This window comes from Prinia subflava, chromosome 5, assembly GCF_021018805.1.
Source record: "Prinia subflava isolate CZ2003 ecotype Zambia chromosome 5, Cam_Psub_1.2, whole genome shotgun sequence".
Classification (NCBI taxonomy): Eukaryota; Metazoa; Chordata; class Aves; order Passeriformes; family Cisticolidae; genus Prinia; species Prinia subflava.
The window spans coordinates 20,093,150-20,113,345 of NC_086251.1; the positions used below are offsets into that span (position 1 = coordinate 20,093,150).

A 20,196-nucleotide genomic window follows, 5' to 3' on the forward strand; every position below is an offset into this window, starting at 1 on the left:
CCCATAGCAACTCTACATCAAGGCCCAGCATTTAGGCTGATGCCAGGCAGCCAGGGACATTAGCATGACTGACCTGTGTCTCCTTTCAAATTACATCACTCTCTTTGCATACTTAGTCTGCAGGACCCCACAGATTTGTAACATGACCTGGAGCTGCACTGACACCACACAGTTTATGCTCTGTCCCCATTGAGCTGATGATGTAGCAATAAAATCTGACAGCTAAGAAAAATGCATCCCAAATTGAATAATTAAGGAAGTGTCAAAGGAAAGGTTCTGTTTTATTATGACCTATAAAATAGTAAGAAAAAGCCCCATGCATTTTTCTCACTTTTTAATAGATTGCTTAATGGTTGTGCTGAGGTAAATATATGTGAGTATAATGATAGATTAAAAGTTACTGTATCCATACAAATGGTCCCTCACAATATAAAAAAAGAGTAACATTATGTATGAAAATGCAAATACTTCTATATCTTTCTTGTCAGTTTTTATTTTGCACCTTGTGGAAGCTTCATTTAATCTCTAGCAATAACTAATTTCCCCTGGGTTCTTAGCCTTGTCCTTCCTGCCTCTAATACCAGATTGGCAACCCAGTCACAAACAGTTAAAGGCAGTATCATGGGGTGAATATAATCATGGCCAGTAACTGGGCAACTGCCCGTCTAATCTGATTACTGGCCTGTGACGCACTGTAGCCCGTTAACCTTGTTTTGACCAGCTTCCCGACACTTGTGGCACAAATGAAGTGTGACATGATTAAATGAGACTGATCAGTTTTGCTCACCATGACTATACCCGGCAGCTGCTGTGCTGAGGATTTACAAAGCAGTGAAAGCTTTGAAGTCCCATGATTTAGCTGTTATGATTGCTCTCCTCTGGCTGGAGGGATGTCCTGTCCAAACACATGTAGTTCAGTGAGGACATGGCGACTTTTCCGTGGTGGTTCCCTGTAGATCTCTGCAGGGCCCAGCTCATCTCCCAGAAGTTCATCTGCAGAGCACGGGTGGGTTTGGTACATACCTGACACAACAGGCAGGTGATGAATTTAACAGGTGAGAAAAAAGTGGTACAGCGCGATGGGAGAGAGATAAAAAGAAAGCAAAGCTCTAGGAATATATTTGGTATATTTTAACATGTTTCTTGGGTAGTTTTTGGCCAGATAGTTTGAAACTGAAAATATTAGTCACATAATAATCCAAGTACTTTGTATTAGGTTGTTTTCGAATGGCTTGAGCTGCATTTAGGGGATAGGCTTTCTACTCCAAAATGATCATTTCTCTTACTTGAAGCCTTGCATATCTGAAGGGCAAAATGACTTTCACAGTCCTGATCCTCTGCATAATGTTTTGGACTGTCTCCCCTGGGCACTGGAGGGCAGTGCCTTTGCTGAAGAGCACAGTGGGTTGCCTGCTGTTGGTGCTGCTGATGCAGTGTTCTGAGCAGCTAAAGATGCTACATGTCCAGTAAGTTAATGTGCTGATATGCCCTTCATATAGTAAAAAATAAAAATCTCAGCTAACCTTGCAAGCTTTCTTGTTTACTGGAAAAGGCTGACAGGGAAAAAGGAAAGAAATACAAAGAGAAGCATTAAGTTGAAAAGAAAATAATTACCACGGATGAGATATGAAATCAAGGAAAGTATTTTCCTCCCTGTCATGACCATTTATTTTAGCTAATCCACGCACATGCAGGCACAGGACATCATGGCAGATGACTAAACACACACGGGAGAGCTCAACATTGGCAGGCCAGGGGAAATGCTGTCTGAGAAGACAGTAACTCACTCTTCAACTTTGGTAATTTTGTGAAAGATTTCAGAGCCAAACACTCACACATTCAGGATTGTCTAGTAGAAAATTGTATGACTGTCAGCAAACTGAATGGTTTTGAGTGGAGATGAACAAGGCATGTAAGCTGAGTCAGAGCCTACTGTTAACTTATCACTTGTCTGACCTTAACTGCTCTCTAATTACAGTGTCTAGGTCCTGGGTGCCTTAGATAAATGCCTATAATAATATAATGCCTGTTAGAGGAGAACTGGCAGTGCTTTGTGTGTAGACACACTGGGTGGAGAAGGAGACTGAGGGCATTAAATCCTGAGACAAAGTGCAGGCAGGTCTGGTGCCTGCTGCCAGCTTCTCCTTCCTGCCCACTGCCCAGAGTGACACTGCCATGGGCACAGCAGGACCTGGGGGGGCACCCCAGCCCCTGCTTCCCCTCCTTGCACCCTTCCCCTCTCCCAGGGAATGCTGCCCCAGCAGATAAAGCCCCAGATGGCCGAGGCATGGGCAGGGGCACTCCACTGCTCCCATGACACGTTATGAGTGGGCTCTGGAAGTGCAGGGAGCAGGCAGCAGGCCAGGGGTTGTTTTGCTTGGCAGCAGCCAGCCCACATTATGGCACTCCTAATGTATAAGCGCAGTACCACATGCAGCTGACGTGTGCCAGGGAGTGTGCACTGCCAACCACAGCAGGGATGGGGTGGCCTGGGACACCGGGATGGAGCCTCTAATCTGTGAAATCCAGTCTGCTCTGAAGGTCCCCTGGTGGGGCATGAAGCCCTGGCAGGCTAACACCAGTGCCAGTCTAAGCTTCTCTTCTGGAAACGCTGCAGGGGAAGAAGCCCTGAGAGGTACTCAGCTCAGGATAGAAAAACTAGAGCCCGGGGAGCCTGTGTGCTGTGGTCCCTTTCATTCTCCAGGGAAGGACGGGTCTCTGCCATGCTGGTAGGCTTTGGCCTCCTGAGACCTCACGCTGAACGCTGCTTGAGTGCAGCAGGAAGGCAGCTGTCTGCCTGCCCAAGAACAGGGAGCTTGCCTCATCACCTAAGGCAAGAAGCCAGATGCTGTAGCACATCTGCAAGAATGTCTTTATAGCAGCCTTGGACAGAGGTCTCAGTCACAGATGGTGTCTTTCTGGGGCTGAGTACAGGGGCAGCACCTAGGGGAACTCATCCAAACAGGTAAAGGGTAGCAGAGAAACAACCCCAATGAAGCACTGTTGGCTCCCAGAAGGGAACATGTATGGAATAGGATATCCTCTTGGTCAGCTCATACAGCTCACACTGGAAGTGGATGCCAGCACACCAGTACTCTGCCAAGAAAAAAACTTTCTGGGGCAGGTTTTTCAGTGTGAAATTATTTTTCCACTCCTGGTGTAAGTCACTGTTCTGTCTTCTGGATGCAGATTAAATTCAAAGAGTTATTATCCATTTTTAATACCCTCTCCTTTTTTTTTCAGGTACCTGCTCTTGCATTTCTTTGGTGTTTCCCATAGGGATAGTCCTCAGTGATTCCCTACAATGCCATTGAAGAAGATACACTGTTAAACAGGAATCACAGAGGCCATAAAGAATTCCCCAGTATCACTGCCAGAAAGGAGGGGAAGGAGGTAAGAGCTAAGAGTAAGAAGTTTGTTTCAATCCTACATGCCTCAAGAATTTTTTAAATGTCATTTTGCAATCTTTTTCTTTTCTTTGCAATTTTTTTCTTTCCTGAAAGGATTTCTTGGAAGCTCTCAAGTGCCTTTGGTAAGTCCTTGCTTTGCATTTAGGCCATACATCTCTGACACGGATGATCTGGGAACTCTATCTCCTGCTCAGAGCAATAGGGCAGACTCTAAACACTGGTTTAACTCTTCATCTTTTATTTGGGACAGGATTGATGCATGATCTGTAATAACATGCCAGACAGAAGTTGTCTTGACCTGGAGATGTTAGATTGCCTGAGGTTAATAGCTGTTTCTTAGCAATCCTGTTGCTTGGCTTCCTATTTACTTACCATTTGCTTTAAAGTATCCTAACAGACCTGATGTGGTATCAATTCCTTTACTCCTTCTTCCTCTGTACAGAAAAGAAAAAAAATGTGTCCTCCTGCCTTAGTGATGAAGACGGGAGATTTTCCACTAGACACTCATGCCATTGCTATGATCTGTCTCAGTCTTGAAGAAATACCACTTGTGTTGGTCTTTTAGAGTCTCCAACTCTGCTTCCATAGGATTCTCCTGATTAATTTTTCTTTACTTATCCATTTTCTATGCTTTACAACCTTCACTTACTGGGTAGAACAAAAACAGATACTTCCGTGTTTCCAAGCTGGAGCTTCCTTTTTTTTTTTTTTCGTGGAGAAATTAGAGTATGGACAGCTATTTTTTTAAGTAACACCTCTCAGCTTGTTTCAGTCCGGCTTAATCTCCCTTGCTAAGTCTCAGTGTGAGTCACAATCCAGCCATTAAGAAGGTCAAACTTCAAAATAATTGATTGACTAAAAATAAAGTTTTGGAAATAGAGTTAATAAAGACCAATCCCACTTTCATGCCATCCCAGCTAGTTCAGACACCAGCATTTCAAACAGTTCTGCTAGGGCCTGATGCAGAAATTTCTGCTAATGTCTGCAAGCTCAGAGAAGCACTGCCTGTATATATCACTAACGTTTTACAAGCTAGCCCAAAGGAATGCCTATACAGTGCTCTAGTCAACTTTAAAGGGCTTCTAACAGTATACTGAATAAATAAACACCCAGCTGCTACCAAATAAATTAATCACCCCACTGGCCATCTAAATGCCAGACAAACCCATGCTACAGATTTATGCAACATTTCATGCAAAACTGTAAGTGTAACACAAAGAGTAATGCAGCTATTTCATGGGCATTAGCACCAGCTTCTAAAAAAGGAACTTATTTGAATTCGGCTCATTTTGTTTTCAGATCCAGATTTGCTCTGGTTTCATATGAAATTTCAAGCCAATGAAAACTGTTTTCAGTTTAAGTCTGATGCACACCTAGGAGGCACTTGGCTCAGCAGGTTCACCTGGGTGCAGGCAAGGAGGTTCTCTGATATCTGAGTGCGTGCTGCTGAGTGAGGGGACCCAAAGCTTATACCCTATGGTTTCTTCCCTTTCTGCACAACCCCTGTTGTTCTGCAGCCACATGTGGAGAAACAGGGATCACTCCTGTATTCTGCTACACCCTCTCCCACACCTCCTGTTAGACTGGTACCTCTCCTCCAGACTTTTGTGCTGAGGTTTGATAGTAAGCCTACATGATAGAAAGAGCTTCCCTGACAATGATTCTGTGGTGTTTCCCTATTTCCATGAAGTCTCACCATTGTCTCTTGAAGCCAGCTGGACAGTCCTTTACCAGATATCTTGCCATCCCCCTGTGTAACGTGAGCTTCATGTTACCATGTGTGGATGTGTGGCCTTGCACAGTGCTCTGTTAATTCTGGCTGGAGTATGAGAAGAGATGGCTTCTCTCCTCATCCGTGAGGCTGGAAAGAACACTTCATAAACATAACTATCCTTTAACTCAAACCTGCTCTTTTTGTTGGACAGAGAAAGAGAGGAAAGGTTTTTTGCAGGGGAGTCCTGTTGGCCAATGTTATGCCAGTGGGAATTGCTGGCTGGAGAGTTTCAGGTGAGACTGGAGTTGCTTGGGCTCAAATTCCCATTCTGGTTTGTGTCAAAGTCATTCATTTTCTTCTTGGCCTTGGTGATGTTGCAAGCAGCTTCTGGACCTGGAAAGTCTTTGTGCTTCTGGCAGGTGAAGCAAATACCAATGGATGTGTAAGAGAGGTCACTTTGGATTTCCACACAGACAGCTTTTCTTTTTCCTTTTTTTTTTTTTCTGTTTTTGTGTTGTTTTGTTGTGGGTTTTTTGTTGTTGTTGTTTTTGTTTGGTTTTTGTTGTTGTTGTTGTTTTTGTTTGATTTTTGTTTATTTTTGTTTTTTGTTTTTTTGTTTTTTCTTTCTTTAATGAGATTTCAGGAGAGGATGAAGAAAGGTGTGTGATAGAGCATTATGATGGAGCTTGTAATTGCTTATACAGCTTTCTACCCTACCTGTATTAACAAGAGTGTGATGGAAGAGAGGCAAGGGGCCAAGGGCTTCCACAGAGTTGTGAGGAAGGGCAGGGATGCATGCAGGGGTGCAGAAGGGCACCTTTCTGACATTGCATGCATAATCTAATCTAGGCCATAATAATTTCCTACTGGCTCAGCATCAGTCACATTGTTAGCCTAATGCTGAAATTAGATCTTGTCTGTCACTAACATTTGTTTTCCTATCTGGACCATCTCTGTACTGCAGTACTTCCTGGCTCAATTCATGTGGGACCAACAATCCCAGTTATGTCGATCCAGACGTAGCAGAAAGCTTTTACTGAGCACTCCCTGCAGACAAGGGAAACCATCAAAGTGAGTGTTTCAATATGCCATTGCTCTCTTGTGTAAAATAAGAGCAACTCCCCATTACAACTCGGGGTCTCATTCCCATTCAGCACCCTGCACTGGTCACAAACAAACAATAATAAAAATATCACAAAATCATATCCCTTATTGTTCTGGGTTTGGCTGGGATAGAGTTAATTTTCTTCAGAGTAGCTGGCATGGGGCTATGTTTGGATTTGTGGTGGAAACAGTGTTGACAACACAGGGATGTTTTCCTTGCTGCTGAGCAGTGTTTACAGGGAGCCCAGGCCTTTTCAGCTCCTCACGCACCCCGCCAGTGAGGAGTCTGGGGGTACACAAGAAGCCTGGAGGGGACACATCGGGAACAGCTGACCCCAGCTGACCACAGGGATGTTCCAGACCACAGGGCCTCACACTCGGCATATGAAGCTGGGGAAGCAGAAGGAAAGGCTGCATTTGGAGTGATGGTGTTCATCTTCCCAAGCCCCTGTTATGCGTGACAGAGTCCTGCCTTCCTGGGAATAGCTGAACACCTGCCCATGGAAAGTGGTGAACAAATTCCTTGTTTCACTTTGCTTGTGTGCTTGGCTTTTGCTTTACATACAGAACTTTATCTCAGCCCACAAATTTTCTCACTTTTACCAGGGGGGAGTGAGTGACTGTGTGAGGCTGAGTTGCTGGCTGAGGTTACACCACAACACATCTAAATCCACACCTTACCTGTGTCTATACTGTGTGCAGTCAAGCTGAGACAACTGAGCTGGTAGGAAACATTCATTCAGTTGTTGCTCCTCTTCCTCTAAAGGTTCCTTTCTAAGAAATAGAAATGCAGTATTTCTGGCCCCTGCATCAGAGCTTGGGTCATAAAGGTTTGTGCTGTGACCTTATTTTTTAAACGTGATTTAGCCATTACATTTCTCAGGTAGGAAGCATCCAAGTGTTCAGAAGCTCTGGCAAGGAAGAAGCACTTTCCTCAAATCAGGGCTGTTAGAACCACCACACTGAGAATGCTGCAGATACCGAAGTTTTCCTGTTTCCCAAGAAAGGAATGCACCCAATTCTGTGTTTCATTAAGGGGTTCTTGCAATAACCAGTGAGTTTTTCTTCCTTCAGAAAATGAGAGAAACCCGGACAATTTCCTGTGTGGATTACAAATTTCTGCTGATCCTCCTGTGCTTCCCAGGGTGCAAACTTTTTGCTGTACTCACTACTGATGGTTGTACCTCGGGGTGGGAGATCTGAGCCCCAGTTTAAGCACTCCCCCTTGCCCCAGGAGGGCTGCAGCTCACAGGGTGTTGGCTCTGCATTTGTATAAGCTCCAGACATTTCCAGTGCAGTTGTTTCCACTGGAGCCAGACATTGTGGGCTTCTTTCACATTTAATTGAGAGAACTAGGCATTTCTGGGGATTTAGCTCATCCCAAAGCAGTCATTTAAAAAGCCAGATGAACCCTAGAAGTGCTTAAGAGGACTTTATCCATGAACAGCTTGAGGAACATTAGCCATTGAAAAGACTAAATTTTGGACAAACTCCAAATTCCAGATTATCATTTAAAAATAAAACATTTTAAACATACATTTTAATGTAAAAAACCCAATCAATTTACCCTTTTTAGCAAACACAAAATTACTTAATTCACGGTTTTTCAAATACCAGCCAGGTTCCCAGTTAGGAACTACAAACACCATGTAGGTTATCTTCTTCTGACATCTTGTTGCCTTGTATTTCAGGAGAACTTCGAAGAGATAAGATGTGTTCCTTCCTTTACCTCTTACCTAATCACAAAGTAATTTTGTGGTCAAGACCATTTTAAAGGAGTCTGATTTAGAACCTCAGGGTTTAATTCCAAAAGAATTAATTTAAGATCTGGCACTCAGAAAATTCAGTTGTAGCTTAGGGCTTATTTTCCTGTGAAGTTTTTAGGATCCTGGCTACTCCATTGCCTCCCACCTTGTGTTTTTAATTACTTTCCTGCTTCTGGTTACATTTCCTCTACCCTGTATACAGAGGCATCAGTGTGAGATAGCACCAAATATTTTGTGAAAATACTTCGAAGAAGATTCCCACATATGCACTTAAAAGGCAGCTTTCATGACGTGATTTTTTTATGACCTGGAGCAAAAGAGAGGCACTCTACTGCTAAAACAGGCATTAAACCAGAGGCAGGAGTTAAACTTTCAGACCTTTAGGTGACATAGACACCATGGGAGGTGTAACATTTTACTTTAGCAGGGGATTTACATGCATAATAGTTTTAGGTCATTTTGCTGCAAATTACAGCAAATTTTTATCATGTAGACAAATTTGACTTTCAATATTTATTTGTTAGATTCTCTTTAAGAGACAGCTGGAGCTAAAATGCTGTGGTCTTGCTAGGGGATATGTATTGATCCAGACATTCATTTAGTGATTAGCTACTTTACTGCCAAATAATTCCCTCTGTTTACATGTCTTCATCTACTTTAGATTCTGGAAGGAGCCTGGAAATTTCTCAAACTGCCCATTACCTCAGTGGAAAGCACTGATATGCTGATGATCCAAAAGGTGATTGGAAGACTTGGGAACAGCATAATCATCTTGCTGTTCTACATGCTGTCTATGATTACTTCTTTTGAAATCATTGGCTGAAAATATTGACATGTTAGGTAATGAACAAAACTCACATTTTTAATTAAACTCACCCACTTCCCCCTCAAATGCAATGGATTTTAATGAGTCCCTCCAGAAAACACAAGTATTCAGAAGATCAAGTGTAATAAAAACTGTGACCTGAGTGGGTGAGAGGTGGGGCATGAGGAGCTTGTAAACAAGAACTCTGTCTGGCTTTGTAGCTAGAGAACAGTAACTATAGAACTTCCTAACTGATCTCCACATCTATAAATAGGTGTCTTGGTTTGACCACAGACAACAGCCAAGCCCCACACAGCCACTCACTCCCTTCGCTCCACTGGGATGGGGGAATCAGAAGAGTAAAGTGGGAAAACTCATGGGTTGGGACAAAGACAGCTCAATATGGAAAGCAAAAGCCAAGCACAAGAGCAAAGCAAAACCAGGATTTTATTCATCACCTCCCAAGAGCAGGCAGGAGTTCAGCCATCCCCAGGAGAGCAGGGCCCCTCACAGGTAATGGTGAATGGAGAAGACAAATGCCATCATCACTCTGAATGTCCCTTTTCCATCATCTGCAGCTTTTTATGCTCAGCACAATCTCATATGGTCTGGGCTTCCCTGTGTCCTATGTCAGCTGGGGTCAGCTGTTCCAGCTGAGCAACCTCAGTCTACTTGTTAGTGGGGCGATGCAATAAGCAGAAAAGGCCTTGACACTGTGCAAGCACTGCTCACCACTAACAAACACATCTCACTATTATCAGTGTTCTCATTGCCCCATGCTAGCACTATGAAGAAAATCACCTCCAGCTCATCCAAAACCAGCACAACAGGTAATATAGGAAGGATGCAATATTTTGGATAGTGTTCTTATTTTACAACTCATTCTGCTAGTATAACCCCCTGTCACTCCACATGTTTAAAAGATAAAACAGGTATCAAAGCTTTCCACCAGCATTTCTGATTTTGAACACTGTCCTTTGTATCAGAGTAGATGGAATTGGGAATTTACTTGGCTTGGGCAAGCGATGTGGAGACACACTGGTGCTGGCAGGATGGGGGGTGGTGTGTGTGTGGGGGTGGCTGGAAGAGGGAAAACTACTGTGAAAATGACCCAGCTGAAATTTAATATAGCTCAGAGTAAAATAAGGATGAGAAAAAATAGCTGTGTACCACCTGAGTGATAAAAATTAGGGGTGGGAACCTGCACCTTTTGTGATATCAGGGAACACAGAGACATCACCCAGTAATATTCCCAAGTTGCCATCACAGCAGACAGAGCTGTGAGCTAAGCCCCTTGCCCTGCTGTCACGAAATGCTGCTACTGCCAAGGCATTCCAGCCTCCTACCATGTCTTTGGCAGTACAGGACAGCTCAAGACCAAAAGCATTGCACTGTCAGTCCTACAATGCCCAGGTTATGGACAAAATGACCTCACAAGACTTTTCATCTCTGGTTTCTGAGTTCTGAACAGGGAGTGTTGTTAGAGCTGCAGCTCAGGCCAAACGGGAGCTGTGCAGCAGAGGCCCTTTGCAGACTGGGCAAAGAAAGAAATGAAAATGAATGAGCCAAAGCTTTGGGACCTCCCCTTTTCATGGCACTAGAGCAGAGAAGCCTGTGAGTGTTAAGAGCTATGAGACACTAACTTGCTGAGCCCAGAGCCTGGCAGGAGGGGAGAAAGAGGGTTCCATACTTAAGATAACTTTATTCATACGAGCAGAACATCTCAGATTTGGTCCATCAATACATACTCTTTCTGGAGGCTCATTAAACCCCTTTGTGCACACAAACTACGGAGTAGCTCCCATCTCTAGAAACCAGTCCATGCCTGAGGAAGCTGTGAGGAGTGTGCTTCTGGGAGCACAGAGGCAGGCCAGGGTGGATCCCTGAATCCAAGCCTGGCACTGCTGGAGCTCAAGGGAAGATGGATGAGTTTGCCCAGGTGCTTCCTTTCAGTGCAGGCTCTGGAGCCTGTGGTGCGCAGGGGGCAGGAGAGGCTTGTCTCGCTCACTCTTTGAGCTCTATCCCGCTTCAATTTGCTTTCTTTGAGAAGGCTGGCAATGCAATTGCACATGTCTGAGAACTGTCCCTTGCTTTTGATTTGATCCTTATGTTTTCAACTGGCATAGTGATGAGGACCATGTGAATGCACACAGTTAATAGCCCTTCACATGTCAAGATGAGAGAAGCAAATGAGTAATTTCAGGGAATCTGAATACCTGGTATAACTCCTCCTTTAAAAACTGATCTCCAACTGTCTTGCAGAGAATATTGCTTCAACAGCCAGAAGAACTAGAGATCAGAACATTACAAAGCCCTAATGAAGATGAATTCTAATGGATAGATGGGTATAGGCTGATATACCTGTTTAACTTGATACATGTTAATGCTGATGACAAGTTCATAAATATATTTGGATCTACATTTATCATTTTGCTGCAGTGTGTTAAAATTTTGATTATTATTATATTGAATCCTTCAAAAAGCTGTTGCTAACCACAGCTCCAAACTCCCAGACTGCTAAGTGGCAGTTCTGTCACATACAAAATATTGCAATACATTATTACAAATTTTTATCCTTAATTACAACAGTCTTGACTTTTCATCATTATCAATCCTGCCACTAGGCATGACACATATAAATTACTAGTATTAATTTTGTTCAGAGTACTATTTACAGATTGAACTCAGCAAATTTAGATTGTACCCAGAGACATTATTGCATTTTGCTGTTCTGCTTCAAACCAATGTCAAGTCCCTAAAAAATCAACTTCTACCATATAAGAATGATTGTGAAATTAAATATGAGTTGCATACTGAGCTGATTGGAAACAACAAATGAAAAATTTAAGCTTCAGTTACAACATGCTGAGCATTGGTACTTCCTAGAGAGGTCAGGTTCTCTTGAGGATGCAGATCCTCTACAATGTACTTAGGAATAATCATTTGTCCCCCTAGATAAGAGCTGGCAGGTCTGCCAATGTGACTTGGAGACTCTCCATGGCCTGCAAAACCTAAAAAAGAATGATTTTATACTCAGGCTTGCTGCTGCCACATCTGGAGCACTGGGTCCAGTCTGGGCTCTGCAGGACAAGAGGGCCATGGAGGGCTACAAGGAGGATCTGGGGACTGGAGCATCTCTCTTACACGGGCTGGAGGAGGGAACTGAGCCTGTTCAGCCTGGAGAAGGCTGAGAGGGTATTTCATCAGTGTATTTGTACTCACGTATCTGAAAGGGGTTGCCAAGAGAATGGAGCCAGGCTCTCCTTGAGAGCTCCAAGCATTGGGACGAGAAGCAGCCAGCAGAATCTGATGCACTGCAAGATCCACCCGAATATATGGGAGAATTTTACTGTGTGGGTGTCTGAGTACTGGAACAGATTTCCCAGAGTTCTGATGTCTCTCTCATGGCAGATACTCAAAAGATTTCTGGACACAACCCCAAGTGATGTGTTCTAGGGAAATCCTACTTGAGCAGAGATTTTGGACCGTATAGTCCCACCAGTGGTCCTTTTGAACATTACCCACGTTGTGATTCTGTATTTCTGTGATCTTGTAGGAATACCAGTGAGTCTTCTGTGCTATGCTTCTCTGATGAAAATTTCCCTTTCTAGACTTTAACCACAGTGCACAAAACTAAAAGATGTGGCTTTCTCGTAATGGATCCTATGACAACTTGTCATTACTTCAGCATAATTTACTATGAAGCTAATCTCTTTTTCAGAGTATATTCCTTGTTTGTCCTGATTATAGGCTGGTACCCTGCATTACTGGTAGCCATGCAGAATCCAGTCACATTCTGAGCAACCTGAAATTATTTATCCTTTATCTTTGCAGTGTAGATATCATCGAGGTAGTTTCATCGAGGGTCAAAGCATGGGTTGATAAGAGTGACTTGCTTGAGGCCACACAAAGACTGCAGCAGAGCTGGGATCACATCTTGCTTTGAGGGACAAACCCAGATATCTCCCCTGATGAGAGGGGAGAAGGCAGTTCACATGAGGATAAAGAGAATCAGAGTGTGTGTATTGTTGACCTGAGGCCTGTGGTCCTATTCACTTAAACATGCTCAGACTGTTTGTTTGTTGGCTAATCTAGTTTGCATTATACCCCCTCATATCCCCTCAGAAGTGATAGTGCACCTACATGTAAAATAGCTAGAAACAGGATTTAATTAGAATATAGGATAGGCTGTGGTGATCAAACACAGGGCTCAGCTAGATCTGGCCAGTCCCTTTTCTGTTTATTTTCCCACATTTTTTTCTCCTTGATCCCCCTCATAGATTTTCTTCTCCCTTCCTGTGTTCTTTGCTCTAAACATTGCATGGTAAGTCTTGCAGGTTCCCAAAATGCTGTTCCCATTGCATCCTTTCATGTATCCTATACCATAGGCAATAATCACCTTTAGTTTGTAAGGCATCTGGGAGACAGTTTCTTGGCAGACTTCACTCCAGCTACCAAGGTTTAATCAGTTTTTTCTGATGTGCCTGGGAGCAGCCAGTGTTGTAAGGTCCATTTTCCCTGATGAAGTTACTGAGGTTTCTCTGCCTGTCTTTGTTCTCCCTACATCTTTGTGTTCACAGGGATTATGCTTTTAATCATCTAGCCCACCATCTGAAAGGTAACGAGGAACTGCACTGGACTTTTTATTCTGGCTGGTAAGAAACTGAGGTGTACAAAATGAAGCTTTTTGTCATTGTTTACAGACTAAGCTTCCCACTTAATATCTCAGCAAACTAGAAGATCCTGCTTTTTGGTAACTGTGAAGGAGGTTCCCATCCACCTTGCTTTGCCTCTGAACCCTATTTGCTGCATGTAGTCAGGGTGAGTTGACTGAAGCCCATCAGGTGTTGAGATGGTCACCCTGAGGTGTCACACTCAGACCCCAGGAAGGAAGGGCAGCAGCTGGAGATTTGTGTCCTAGCAGGCAGAGGAAATTCCCACAGCCCCATCCCTTTGGAGTGAGAAAACACTCCTCCTTCTCAGACCCCTCCTGGAAACCAGTTCCCGAGCTGACCTCTATGTGGGAATTAGCTCAGTGGTTTAAATACCACTGAAAAACTAACAGAAACTACATTAAGTATTTGAATACAAGCCTTATTTAAATTAAAAATTAAATTCGTCTTTCCAAATGCTGTGAAATCACTATCAGTAAATCTCCACAAGCTCCTCTGAGTATGTTAAACATGAATTGTAAGAATTCTGCTTGAAACATTATTATTGTGCAGATTAGCTGAGCACAGTTTTAAAAATCATTTGGCAGCTTTTTATTGCTATAAACTAGCTTTAATTCTTAGCTAAAATACCTTCTGCACTAAGCCTTCATCTTCAGCTCTTAAATACATGCTGCAAGCTTTTTAGAGTGTTAAACTTTATTCTATACACATGCAGATCTACTTATGTACTTGACACACACACAGGGGAGTACTTTACAACCAAAAGGTACTGCTTAATGAACCGGCCATGATTTTTGTATGAAAGCAGAGTGGCACACAGTTACGTGGGTTTCTTCCTGGTCATCATATACTTAAAAATGGTGTTCCTTAAAACAAGGCCCCTTTCTGCTCCCACTGAAAACAAGCAGAGTCAGGACTGGGCCCTGAGATTGAAAATGCAATATAAATTTCCCAAACGCTGTGTTTCAGAGCTTTACTAGGATAGAAAACCCCACAGGTTTACTGGCTCTGATTTTCTTTTGTATTTGGCACTCCCCCCTGTACTGGGCAGTGGTGAGGCGAAATTTTGAGTACTGTGTCCAGTTCTGGGTCTCTCAATTCCAGAAGGACATTGAGGTGCTGGAGTGTGTCCAGAGAAGAGCAACAGAGAGGAGAAGGGTCTGGAGCACAAGTCCTGTGAGGAGTGGCTGAGAGAGCTGGGGTTGTTTAGCCAGGAGAAAAGGAGGCTCAGGGGAGACCTCATCGCTCTCTACAACCACCTGAAAGGAGGATGGAACCAGGTAGGGGTTGGCCTCTTCTCCCAGGCACCCAGTAACAGAATGAGAGGACACAGTCTTAAACTGAACCAGGAGAGATTTAGGTTGGATATTAGGAGGAATTTCTTCACAGGAAGGGTGATTAGAAAGTGGAATGAACTGGCCAGGCAGGTGGTGAAGTTATTGTCCCTCGAAATATTTAAGAAAAGACTGAACGTGGCACTCAGTGCCATGGTCTAGTTGACAAGGTGCTGTTTGGTCGTAAGTTGGACTTGATGATCTCAGAGGTCTTTTCCAATTGATTCTCACTGACTGGCATGGAAATACCTCGTCTTCTAGTTACGAAATGAAGTTTAGAGGAGCATGCATCAGAAGATGTAAAGGGAAGCTTTTTGAAAGCACTATACCCCTTTGTCATTGCAGAAGGTGTTGAGCGAGGATTTACGTCCCTGCGCATAGGGGTGCAGCTCTGACCCAAACTCTTCCAGGTGTTCTAAAGCGTTCCTGTCCGCCGCTGCACGGCAAGCGGAGAGTTTGTTGTAAGACACGGTAATGCCATCGCAACCCTGCCGGCAGAACTGCCCAGAGGTGTCTGACGGGCAGCAGAGCCCAGGAGCATGAGGCGGCCCTTCAGCCGTGCGGGCCGGGGCGGTGGCAGCGGCGGTGGGCGCGACCTTTCCGCGGGGCGGGGCGGTGGCGGCACCGCCCCCGGCCCTCCCCCGGGCCGGCCCCCGCACCGCCGCTCCCGCCGCAGGCTCCGGCGGGCCGGACTGGCGGAGCAGCCCCGAAGTTTGCGGGGCGGCCGGCGCGGGGCCATGTGGCTGCTGTGGCTGCTGCTGGGCTCGGCGGGTGAGTGCGGGCGGGGGCGGTGCCCCGGGGCGCTGCCCAGGAGCGAGGGGGCGGCTCCGCTCGGCGGGGGAGGGCGCCGGGGCCTCCCCGCCACCCCCGCCTCCCTGCGCGGCTCGCGGCGGGCCGGGGGCGCCGCCGGCAGCCCCTCCCCGGGCTGCGCTCCCCTCCCCGGGCAGGCCGGGCGAGATCCCCACGGCGGGGGCGCGGCGTGTGCGTCTCGGCCCCTCCGCCCCTCGGCCCCTCGGGGCGTGCTCGGGGTGGTCCCGGCCCCGGCGGCGTGAGCGGGGCTGGCGGGGGCGAGGCGAGGAGCGGCCAGCGGGGCCGGGCCGGCGGTGGGCTCGGGCGCCTTCGGGCCGAACCGGGCGTCGAAGTCGCCGCCGGGCCGAAGGGGCCGCGGCTCCGCTGGTACAGCCTGGGACGGGCCCCTTCTCCTTGGCGAGGTGGCCTCGGGGCGAGGGAGGTCGTGGCGGCTGCGGGCGACCCTCCGCCGGTGGGCCCGCGGCGGGCTATGGCCAAGGGGAGCGGTCGGGTCGTGCCTGGCTGTACTTGGGGTGCGGAAAGGAGATTTCGTACTTCTTGTTCGTATTCATTTATATAGAAACTCTTTCTCCCGGCCATGGTCGGCACATGCCTGTCAAAATTGGCGAGTAGATGATGTTTTGTGCAGCTTTGCTGCAGGTGTGAATTATTTCTGCAACATGATCTTGGCGGGCGCTTTTCCAGACAGTGTAAGTAGCCTGGCTGCATGCTGCTGTGTCTGTTTCCGAATCACGCCTTGGCGATGAAGTGATGACACACAGTGTGTAAAGCTCAGATTATCAAGCTCAAATTATTTTCTTTTCTTCTCTTTTAAGAGTGTTTGCTGTCATGAAGAACTCGTGAGTTTCACGGTTTCCATGGTAGAACTTGGAGTTTGGTGTAGATGGGTAGGAAGGAGGAGAAGAGTTCCAGGACTTGCACTGTTTTGAAATTACAACTGCAAACTTTGACTGTGACATTCATAAGTCTTTAGAGGTTTAGGTGTCTTTGCAAAACTATTTCCGCAGTTCCATTTTTGGGAAGCTTCAGACGAAGCTCAGGTTTGTTTATCTGGATTGTGTTGCCTTCTTCCTTATTAATTTCCATTCTACTACTTCCAAATTTTCATCTAATTATTCACAGCAAGTCACATGTTTCCATGTGTTGAATATATTTGCTTGTAATGCCACCCTTGGATTAACACGGAAGGTTCCCATCCGAAAGATACTGATCTTTACATCTGAAGGTTTCCCAGCCCCCCACACCCCATGTTCCTGCTCCACCTTGGCTTGGGGGCAGTGGCCAAGCCCTATTTCTTGTGTTGAAGTTGGTACTTCAGCTTTTTGACTGCTGATTGCCATTCTTGCACAACATTCTTGCAGTTACTTAACCAGAGGCTCTGGCTTACTTTGGGGCAGATTCAAAGAAATTTCTGAAACTCTTTTTTTTGGTGTGTTCTGTTTTTCTTTTGAAAAATAAAGTAGGGGGTCTTCAGGGATTTGTTTTTTAGATGTTGCTTCCTCTGTATATTTTGGCACCCCTACAAACTTCCCACAGGGAGCATAAGTTTGTCTCTGCCTGGCCTTCACTCTGTTTTGAATTTTATTTCTGGTAACTCCTGATGTAAAATATAAAAACTTCTTTTCCTAATGAATCTTTTTTGGGTTCAGATGGGAAACCTTGAAACCCTAGGGATGAATTTCAGTTAACAGAAGATAAACAGCCTATAGTGTCCCTGTCTAAAGAGTTGTTCTGCTAGCGTGCAGAAGTAACTGTTGACTTGCCCTGGCAGTGAATATTTGTAAGGCAAAGTTGATCTTTTATTTTTGTCTTTATTCATTATATTGTAGTTGTATCAAACAGTGCTTTTCATCCTGAAAGAACCTCTCTGCATGGAAAAGGTTTTACTTTGTTACAATACTCAAGTTTGAATTTACACCAGGGTGGTTAATTTCAGTTGGTAACTAACTGGTAATTGATCTGAAGGGAACTGCTGATCTGAGGTTACAGCCTCTGTTCCCTGCACAGGAGCTTCCTGTGACCTTCCTTTCGTTTTCTGGTCCCCACCTCATTTCAAGTCTCATCAAGCTCTTGGGCAGCTCACACACCATGCACACCCAGTTTCTTTCACCTCTGGTGCTCTTGCCAGTATAAGCAGGTCAGGCTCAGCTCCGGTCCCCTCCTGCTGCCCTGTACATGTCATGGTGTGACCCAGTTTCCAGCACTTTACTTTGGCTCAGTGTCAGCCCAGGAGTTCCTGGATGTAGGTTAGGTCCTGCAAGGATTCCCGTTTCCAGCTCAGACTGTAACAACATTATCGGGTTAAGTTAATATAGAAGAAGGTCTGTTAGTTAGAAAACAGACATCTATGTTTATCTTCTTCTACTGCTTGTATGAAGTAATGCAAGCTGATCTACACACTGTTACAGTGAGTTTTGGAAAGGATTGTTTCAGAGAATTGCAAGTACACTATAGCTGAAAAACCAATAAAATGTAAACAGTCCCTAACAGAAAAATGAGTTCTGTAATCCTGACTGCCACTGTACTGTACATTCAAGACAATTTTTTTTTTATTCAAAGAAACCTAAATCTACTGAATATGTTTTGAACATAGATTTATGTATTTTTTTTTCTTCAACCTTCAATATCATCCATTAAGGAGAGAAATGATGACAGGACTCACAAACACTCAGGTAAATTAACTGCTTTTAGAAGAGTGATTGCAAAGTGAGCGGAAAAGGGACGTTGTTGTTTCTGACATTACAGACCTTTCTGTTTTAACTGAAGAAGCCTTTAAAATGACTGGAGAATCAAAATGCAATGTACACCTGGAATTTCTGAGTATCATCCCCAGGTGTCATAGTTCAGTATAAGGGCCTTTCTAATGCAAAAGTCAAAGATACAATGTAGATATTATGCTTCTTAAAATATATTCAGCTTGCTCTGTTTTAAGGGGAGGCTTCTGTGTCTTGTTCCCTCTAGTCTTTTGGTCTAATATTGTTACGATCAGGACCCATTCCACAGACAGCATAAACATGAAGGGCCACACATGCTTACATTTTATAACTTCACCACAAAAGCTTGCAAAAAACCAGAACATCCCTAAAATCAAGCTGGGGTAGGAGCTATTGAAGAGTCATGTTACCACATTAGTCTGCATTGTGTAATACCTGCTAACTTAAAACTTCCACATGGTGTTAAGGAAATAGCTGTTATTTCCTTACATGGGTCTTCATTTGTACTGACATATAGAGGTGTTGCTAATAGTTGAATTTCTTTGCTAAAAATCTTATGTACTGCATGGCAGGAGTAATCAGCACTGCTGAGTAGTGGTCTCTACTGTTAGATCAGAGAGAGAAGAAAACCACTCTCTACTTGAAGACTCATGTTTGTATTGTGTATTCATTAAGTCTGTTCTGTATTTTTAGCCAGTCCTCTTAAAAACTCTTAAACTGAGTCTAGTGCTTCATAACCAGTGTTTGTCTTTCTTGGTACATAAGCCAGCTGTGGGCATGGGCAGCACATCAGTGTTGGAGAGATGGAGAGAGATGGAGAAGGATTCCTGTAGCTGGCAAGTCAAGAAACTTCCAGCTTGGGACAATAATAAATAACAAGCACTGGATATTTGCTGAAGGTGAGTCTCCCATAATGAGAGCAGCCAGGACTCACTTGAATGCAAAGCTCCATGGCCGTGCTGAGGAGAACGTGGGATTTTCTCACAGGAGCTTCTGCTCACACACAAGTTGTCTTGAATCAGTTTTTGGTTATTGGACACTTGATTTTTGTGGCTGTTGTCAGACTTTTTGCAAGTACATTTTTTGTGCAGGGACTGAAATAAAGAGGATAATTTAGGGGGTGGGGTGTTGTTTCCTTGGCTAGATTTAAACAGATTTCTCTTACTCACTGAATGTGGAGAGTTGCAAGGGTCCAGGAGCTTCCAGCCATCCCGTCTCACTTGGGATAATAGCTGCAGAGTCTGCAGTTGCCAGGTTGAGAGGGTGGAAGAATGACTGCAGTGTTGTGATAGGAAGTGGAGATTGTTGCAAAAAGAATAGGTAGTAAAAATACACCTTTCGTACAAATGTGAAATAAATTGTTGCCAACATGCAGTCAGTCTGTAGTGCCTGATATACTGAGACCAACAAGCTCCATACCTCTTTAGAGGAAAAATTTTCCTGGCGATAATATAATATTTTTATGGTGACAACAGGAACCTGCATCCTGCTTTCATTTGTACGCAGATTATCTACTGGGTGAGGAATGAAATGGCTCGTTTTGCTGTAAATCTGATAGACTGGAACAGGGATATGTTGATTTGTTAGGTAGCAGTGATAAATTGAGCTGAGCTTCAAGCATCTTTGTGTTTCAGGGCATTGTGGGAAGGCCTAATTAAAAATTAATTTGTCACCTGGAGAAAGAATTTGTTTTGGTTTTTGTTTGAGTTATTTTTGTTTTTTAAATTCAAATTTATTTTTACAAACTGGTACATTTTGCCAGAGTACTGTCTGTCATACATCCTGTTCTGTGGTTATTCTCTCTGAGCAGAAATGCAGTAATGGAGTAGGCCTGAAAAATCTGTAGTGTGAGATCTGCTGAGATGG

General features: G+C 44.5%; 1 protein-coding gene across 4 annotated transcripts in view; it reads left to right on the forward strand.

The window, feature by feature from the left end:
* The first annotated feature begins 15,442 nt into the window (after positions 1-15,442).
* The window catches only part of LDLRAD3 (low density lipoprotein receptor class A domain containing 3), a 106,541-nt gene continuing 101,787 nt past the window's right edge, over positions 15,443-20,196 (forward strand). For all 4 annotated transcript variants that reach the window (XM_063398323.1, XM_063398324.1, XM_063398325.1 and 1 more), the window contains exon 1: positions 15,443-15,577. In XM_063398323.1, the coding sequence (XP_063254393.1) occupies positions 15,544-15,577 (34 nt within the window). In that variant the 5' untranslated portion in view covers positions 15,443-15,543. The remainder of the gene's footprint in view (positions 15,578-20,196) is intronic.